This window comes from Euphorbia lathyris, chromosome 9, assembly GCF_963576675.1.
Source record: "Euphorbia lathyris chromosome 9, ddEupLath1.1, whole genome shotgun sequence".
In the NCBI taxonomy this organism is placed as follows: Eukaryota; Viridiplantae; Streptophyta; class Magnoliopsida; order Malpighiales; family Euphorbiaceae; genus Euphorbia; species Euphorbia lathyris.
Window position 1 is genome coordinate 54,921,305 of NC_088918.1, and position 8,279 is coordinate 54,929,583.

An 8,279-nucleotide genomic window follows, 5' to 3' on the forward strand; every position below is an offset into this window, starting at 1 on the left:
TGATAGAGACGGACAGCTGAAAAGTATATGAGCCAGTGATTCCTCATGAGTGTTACAAAAAGGGCAGCTAACTTCAATATCAACATGACGGTTATAAAGAGAAACTTTTGTTGGAATAATGTTCCATGCCGCTCGCCATAGAAAATTTTTAACTTTCGGGGGACAAAACATCTGCCATAGCTTGCTCCATGGAGCATTACACACTGAGTCCGGAGGATTTGGATACACCTCCATCAATGTATAGTACGCTGTTTTAACACTGTAAACTCCTTTTTTATCCCTCCGCCAACACACCTGATCATGCCTACCGCAAGATGAAATCGGAATTTGTAGAATTAACATTATATCATCAGGAGTAAAAACATTCTCAAGTAGCCTCTCATTCCAATTACCGTCACTAATAAATCTGTCTGCTGTCCAACTGATATTACTAACATTCGGAAGCAAAGTCGGTATCCCTGTATTCGACCCTAGCCATCTGTCCAACCATATTCGGGTGTTTTGACCATTGCCAACTCTCATCCCAATCTCCTTTCTCATAATTTGTTGTGTCTGGAAGACACTAGACCAAATAGCACTGGGATTGGCTCCTAAAGAAGCGTCTCTGAAGTCAGTGGATGGAAAATAACGCGCCTTATAGACCCGACTGACTAAAGATTGAGGATTAATTATGAATTTCCATGCCTGTTTTCCCAGAAATGCCAAGTTAAACTCATGGAACCGCCTAAAGTTCAGCCCTCCCCAACTCCGTCTAACACATAAAGCTTGCCAAGTCTTCCATTTTATGCCTCTGCCCCACCAATATGCATTAAGAATCATTTCTAGTTTGTTGCAGATGGATTTAGGGAGCAGAAACACCTGGAATATGTAAGATGGAAGAGATTGCGCCACTGCTTTAATTAAAGTTTCCTTACCGCTCTGTGAAAGTGGTCGACTTTGCCAGCTACGAACTTTCTTCTGCAATCAATCAATGATATAACCGAACACCGATGTACGATTACAGCCTACTGTTGATGGCAGCCCCAAATATGTATCCTGATTGTCAATAATTCCCACTTGCACGTAGGTAGCCAAAGCTTCTCTCCTCTCTTGCGGAACTTTTGCACTGAATGATATTTTGGACTTGTTTACATTTATTTTCTGCCCTGACGCAAGTTCATATTGCTGGAAGATATTCCTAATTATTTCTCCCTCCTCAGACGATGCTCTCAAAAAGAAGTAACTGTCATCTACAAAGAGCAGATGTGAAACCAATGGAGCCCCTCTATAGATCTGGACACCATGTAATTTTCCTGCCTCTTCCGCTTGTTGCATTAGTGCTGAGAGGGCTTCAGTACATAATATGAATAAGTATGGCGAAATTGGATCTCCCTGACGGAGTCCTCTTGATGGTTTAAAAATCAGAAAGTCCGCATTCAGATTGACAATTTGATATTCAACAGAGGTGACACATCTCATTATCAACTTAATAAATGCAGGCGGAAAATCAAAACGTACCAAAACTGCTTGAAGGAAGGCCCATTCAACTCTGTCATATGCCTTTGACATATCGATTTTTAGCGCAGCATAGCCTTTCTGTCCTCCTTTTCCCAATTTCAGTGCATGACTTACTTCATAAGCAAGCATAATGTTGTCAGTGATGGAACGTTTTGGAATGAAGGCACTCTGATTAGCAGATATGATGTGTTTCAGTAAGCCCTTCAGCCGATTGGCTAGAACTTTTGTCATAACCTTGATTATAATGTTGCAGAGTGAAATCGGACGAAGATCAGAAATCCCCAACGGCTGTTTCTTCTTTGGTATGAGTACCAGATTTGTGCGGTTTAAATCAGAAGGGAAAGAGCCCGTATTTAGACATTCAATACAGTATGTCGAAAAATCATGGCCTAAAACTTGCCAATGTTGTTGATAGAAACCGGCGTTTAATCCATCCGGTCCCGGGGACTTATCTGGTGACATTTCGAAAACTGCTTTCCTTACTTCTTCAACAGTGTAAATCTGATTTAACTGATGTTTCATTGTAGGGGTTATTTGGCTTCGGATCGCATCTAGTATATGAAGACCTTCGCTTCCCTGAGAGCTAAACATATCTGCAAAATGCCGTTGAATACTATCACCAAGACCAGTATTCCAAGATCGCGTCCTACCAGCTTCATCCTGTAGACAATCGAATTGATTCCTCCTTCGTTTAGCTTTGACCGTAGAGTGAAAAAATCGGGAGTTCTGATCCCCTTCTCGTAGCCACTAAACTTTAGCTCGCTGACGCTAGTATAACTCTTGCTCATGTCTGGCCTTGTCTAAAGCCTCTTTGGTGTGACGGAATTCCTCAGAATCTGCAAAATCTCGAAGAGATTTAAGTTTGTTGTGTAATCTTTTCGTTAATCCCCTGAATCGTCGCCTGAAATTGGATCCCCATTCATTCAACTTGTTTTGACAGACCTGTAGACGTTCCGGGAACCTCTGTGAACCACTCTGATGCCAATTCTCAGTGACGAGCTGACGGCAATTTTCCTCCAACCCCCAGGCATTGTCATATCGAAACGGACTTGGTCTAAGCATAGGGTCGCCAGAGATTTTTAATAGTATGGCAGAGTGGTCAGATTGTGTTGTGAGAATGTTCTTGATAGAAGCTTCAGGAAATCTGTTATGCCATTGAAGATTAGCCACACCCTGTCAAGCTTCTCTTCAATCAGAGGCTCTCCTCTTCGATTTCTAGTCCAGGTAAAAGGGTAGCCCTCCATCAGAACTTCAGAAAGTGAGCAGAAAGTTAGAGTGTCATTAAAACCTGATAAAAGCTGTAGCGGATGTTTCCTTCCTCCTTTCTTTTCAAAAGAGTAGAGCATGTCGTTACAGTCTCCCATGATCAGCCATGGCATATTAATTATTCGATAGAGATCTTTTAAACATTGCCAGGATAAATCTCTCCTTCCTCGTTCCGGGAAACCATAATAACCAGTGAATCTCCAATCTTCTGTATCAGTACTTGTGATCCTCACGTCAATAAAGTGGTTGCTGAATTTCAATAAGTTGACCGTCAATTCATTTTTCCAAAACAAAGCAACTCCACCTCCTCCTCTAGTACTGTTCATGACAAAGTGCTTATCAAAACCAATAGATCGTTTCACATTTACAATAGAACTATCACCCACCATTGTTTCCATGAGGAAAACAATTGATGGTTTATGGGCCTGGACGAGCTCCTTAAGCTCTCTTACTGTTTCGAGGTTGCCCACACCTCGACAGTTCCAGCTCAGACAATTCATGGCGTCCGGCTGGCCCCTTCAATGGAGCCTGCCGATATCTCTATTTCATCTGGGTACCTTTTTCTTTTTGGGTCAGACATTGTCTGAATGTTATCTTCGGCTTGTAGAATTTTATTAGTGTGCTCTTGTGCTTGCTGCTTTCGTTTATTAACTTCTTCTTGAGAAGGTTCGATATTTGAGTGTTGAATGAAGAGTGGAGTCGATTTTAGCCAGGGGGATGAGTTCTGAAGCATTCTCCGTGGAGCTGCACGAAGAAAAGGGCCGTAAATCATTGGATGGTCCGGATCTTGAAGAGCTCTATAGTTTGCACAGTCCCGTTCAACATGGCCAATCAGACCACAAAAGAAACAAAAATGGGGGAGTCTCTCGAATTTAAAATTGATCTAGGTCCAATGTGAATCTGATGTGCCTATCTTCATCCTGCGTTTTAAAGGCTTTTTAACATCCAGCAAAACTCGAATTCTCAGGTATCCAACATATGGTTCAGTATAATCCTTAGGATCAGTTCGGATAATTGTCCCTATATACGACCCACACGCAATTTCCGTTCTTTCTGATCTGAAACCCGTCGGTAGATCATGTAGTTGCACCCAGAAAGGGGATTCATTTAGTGGGATTACATAGAAATCTTCCTGTTGTGTAACTCTCTTGATGATCAACAGCTTGTTGTCAAAGGACCACGGACCTCCATTTAGAACAGCATTCATATCAAACACATGATTGAATTGAAAAAGGAATCGGTTACGATCCAAATCGACAATGGATATGCCTCCTGCTGGTTTCCACAACTTTGACAGAGTAATTTTCATTCCATCTGTATTAATTGGGCGAGTTGTGATAAACGTACCGATACAGCTCCAACGAAGATCATAGGAAACAGTTGTAGAATGATTCGAAATGATGACAGGTGCAGTATCTTCCTCTTCCAGGGAAAGATTCAGGCAGTTGTTTGTTAAAGAATCCATTACGTAAAAGGTATGGAATCGATTTGCAGTAGAAAAAGTGGTTTAGATGCAGAAAGCCATGACAAGATTATTTAGCAGATACAGGGAGGGAGTCGATCAATGGCGAAATAACAGAGATCAAGAAGAAGATAGAATCCGTAAACCCCAAGTTAGGATAAAAAAACTCATAAACCCTATTACAATTAGTTTGGGGATGAGAAAGCGGAGAAGACAAAATACAGATGTAAATCGGAATTGGCTTGGGGAGAAGAAAGCGGGAGAGATAATAACAGGGATAAAACAGGACTGGCTTGGTGAAGAGAAATCAGAGGAGACAGGAACAGGGGTAAAACGGAACTGGTTTGGGAAGGAGGATTTTGAGGGAGACGAGCCAGAATAGGTTGAGGGAATCTAGGAGGAGGGAAAACGGAAGCGATGAAATTGGGGGAGAAACGAAGATAGTTTGAAAGAGGAGTAATCTGGGAGAGAAGAAGACATGCGATGTCGAAGAGATTTGGAGAGGAGATGAAGAACAACAGCCCCAATTTTGGGTAATCTCAGCAAACCCTAACAAAGAGGGTAAGGGCGTTTTTTTTAACCAATAGATGATTTAATTATGGTGAATACGTCGGGCTGGATAGGTTATTTACAACCAATCCATAAATCTATTGATTGATTGGATTGGATTAGTTTTTGTATCTAATAACCATTGGATTGACCCATGAATACTCATATAGTCTAGGTCTTTATTTAATGGGATATCACTATTGCATGAGTAGTTCACTAGATTCATTTTAACACAAGGTTGAACTTGTAAAGTTTTGAGAGCAGAGTCCTATGTATAGTTTTATAAGAGTTTCTGTCAATTTCTTTCTGTTTATTTCTTGTTCTTCGAGCATTTTCAAGATGAAGTTGATTGTACTGGTATTTTTTTTACTGGCGTGCTGATAAAAAATAAATTATATGGCATTACTAATAAGGAATTTAAAGACATAAAGGTTTCATCGGTAAAATTGAAATGATGGCATTAAACTTTTAGCGACGGATTACTGACCAATTGTTCAATAAGTAGCTCCCTTCTTGTAAGTCCTTGAAAACCGATACTAGAGGTGGTTTAAATCGTCTATAGCAAAGCATCCCTATTAAAACATTTTCCTGACGCTTTAGTAAACCATTGCTAAATTTAGCAACAATAGAAATAATAATGCTTTTCAGATTGTTATAAAAATTGTCACTATCATTCCTAGTGCGGCTAAATTTAGCAACAATAGAAATAACAATACATTTAAATTATTAGCTATGACTAATTTTTTTTTTTATCTAATTAGATTCATAATGTACTCAAAAGAGTCTATATTATAACAATAAATAATACAACTATAAGTATAGCTTCACATTTTTGTAGCTATATATATTAATTATTAGCTACTACTTACATAAGTTACGTAACGAAAATATTAACTACGCAACTTCTTGATACAAAAGCTACAAAATTATTTATTGTGGCTAAATGATTTTGCTACATTTTTTTAGTTTTATTTACAATTTACTTTCATTTGTTGTAGTGATATTTGACTACAAAAGAACAGTTGGAAGAGAAAAGATTAAGCAGAAGTAGCTGGAAGCAACCACTTAGAAGCCTCAATAAAACCAAGATTTAGATAAGGTTGGCAGTTGTAGCATCAAGCTTTTTGGTAAATGGTGCACGCGCTTCAGGAGTTGCTCCTGGTCCTTGATTTTGAAACTCAGCAAAATATAGAGTCCTAACAATTTAATATTAATTAATTAGTATGTACATATAAGAAACAATTAATGCCATAAAATTGTATAGATATACATACATTATAGGTTGCTTATTTTCCTCCCATCCTTCAGGAGCAATACCATCATTCATGGTAGAATAGGAAAATACGACGGTAGACCTTTGAAACCATCCTCTCCCCAAATGCGCTTCTTTAGGACTATCAGCATTTACGTTGCAATGCACAAATGAATATCCAGAATCTTCATTTGCCTCTTTCTTTGCTTGTGCTGTTATTACTGTTTTATGTGTGTCTTTTAAAACATGTATATCTGATAGCTGCAGTTTCAATCTCAATCAATAACTCTAAAAAAACTATGTAAATGTATATGTATATGTATATTTAGATTATAAACGTTTACCAAATATAGAGACTTTCCACTTCCAAATATGAAGTCAACAGTGCCTTCAATGAAACAGTTCATAAACAAGTGTCCGCCCTTGTCATCACAGAGTGTGTCTTGGAATCCAATAAATTTGCATTCATAAAACGCTGCATAATCTCCTGAAGCTCTTAAAGCAACTGCTTGAGCTCCTGCACTGCCTTTCTTTGTATCTTCGGCAGTTGGTCGTGGTGCCGTATTCTTAAAAATAATATTATAGGAGATGAAGTAATCAGATTCGATGATGACAGAGGCACTATCTAATGTTCCAAATTTGGCGGCTGTGCCACCGGCTTGTAAGGTGGTTCCAGGTTCTCCATAAAATGTAATGAAAGGCTTAGTTCTTTCTACTTTGATCTTTTCATTATATTCTCCTTTAGCAAGGTTGATGATTACACGACCTTTATTTCCTGATGGAACACTCGCTATTGCTTTGGTTATAGTCTTGAAATCTCCATTTGGACCCACCTTAATTACTTTTCTAGTCTTCTCTGCTTCTTGCAATACTGGATTAAGTTGGGTTGACTTTACATTTTGCTCGAACCAAGCTTTTACTCCCGCTTTCTCAGCAGGAATCGGTGCTACATCATCACACATTACTTTCATACACATAACAAGAATTGTCAAGATGACAAATTCAACATAACTCTTTCCTCGTCCTATTTTTCTCTATTTATTATCTTTATCTGCTACAACTATTTTTTCTTTTTTTATGTTTTATGTTCTTTGTGAGGAACACTTCAATTATATAGCGGATTGAAAACCATAATGACCTAAAGTACATGTGATTTGGAGATTGTTTCGTTGTTGGATGTATACTAAGTAAAATTAGCTTTTTTAGAAACTTCACACTATAAATAGTTTTAATGTATTAGAAAATTTATTAAAATAGATTTTTTTTTGAAGAAAATTTACTAAAATAGATAAACATCCATTATATGAAATTTCTTTTTCGAGAACTTATGGTAAGTTATTTAAAAATGATATAAATCATTCAAAATTAAACAAATCATTAAAATTTAGTTATACCCACCAATTTAAAGTTGGCTCGAATGGTTTAAGGGCTTCAAGTCCCTTACACTATATCTCGAGTTTGAGTTCGAGTCTTAACCGATGATCATCGAACTGAGAAATCAGATAAACTATAAAAATATAATGGGCTAAGGTGCAAAAATACCCCTAACGTTTTGGGTAAGGAGCAATTTTACCCCTAACGTTAGAAGCCAAGAGGAATTTTACACCTAACTTTGAAAAAATTTGTCAATTTCAGACACTATTATAAAACAAAGATATTGTTGTTCCTTATTCTGCACCAATTGTATAACAATTCGTTCTAAAAAAGGATTTCATGTCTTTTGTCTAATTCGTACAAAAAGACAGTATATTTTTTATTTTTTTCACATCCCAACATATGTTTCTGATTTGTTACTAATAAAATGATGCATGTAGATGATAAGATTCATGACCGAGAAGACAGTTTGATGAATTATTTCTTAAATTGACCAAATTTATCAACGTTAGGAGTAAAATTGCTATTGGCTTCTAACGTTATGGGTAAAATTGCTCCTCACCCATAACGTTAGAGGTATTTTTACACCTTAATCCAAAAATAATTTAGTCATAACATGTTAGTCCATGAAATAAATTTTATTTGTTAGAAGCATTTTGTAGGTAAATTACATACGTGGTGTATAACATTTGTCATCTTTCATATTTTGGTGTACAACTTTCATTTTTGCACACAAAACTAAACAATCTTTTGGTGACTCCCACTAAAGTATACAGCCGGTAATTGTGATCGGTCAATGCGAAAATCAACATGTCACATCAGCAATTTGACATTTCTAAATGTCAACGCACCAAAAGATTGTACAGTTTTGAATGCAAA

The 8,279-nt window shown here is 37.5% G+C and overlaps 1 protein-coding gene across 1 annotated transcript; it reads right to left on the reverse strand.

Annotated features, from left to right (window-relative positions):
- Positions 1-5,789: 5,789 nt before the first annotated feature.
- Positions 5,790-7,028, reverse strand: LOC136205251 (pectinesterase PPME1-like). Its single transcript, XM_065995766.1, has 3 exons — positions 6,371-7,028; positions 6,049-6,287; positions 5,790-5,970 (listed from the first exon to the last, which is right to left on the reverse strand). The coding sequence occupies exons 1-3, from the start codon at positions 7,001-7,003 to the stop codon at positions 5,865-5,867; spliced, it is 978 nt and encodes a 325-aa protein (XP_065851838.1). The 5' UTR covers positions 7,004-7,028; the 3' UTR covers positions 5,790-5,864.
- Between the last annotated feature and the right edge of the window lie 1,251 nt (positions 7,029-8,279).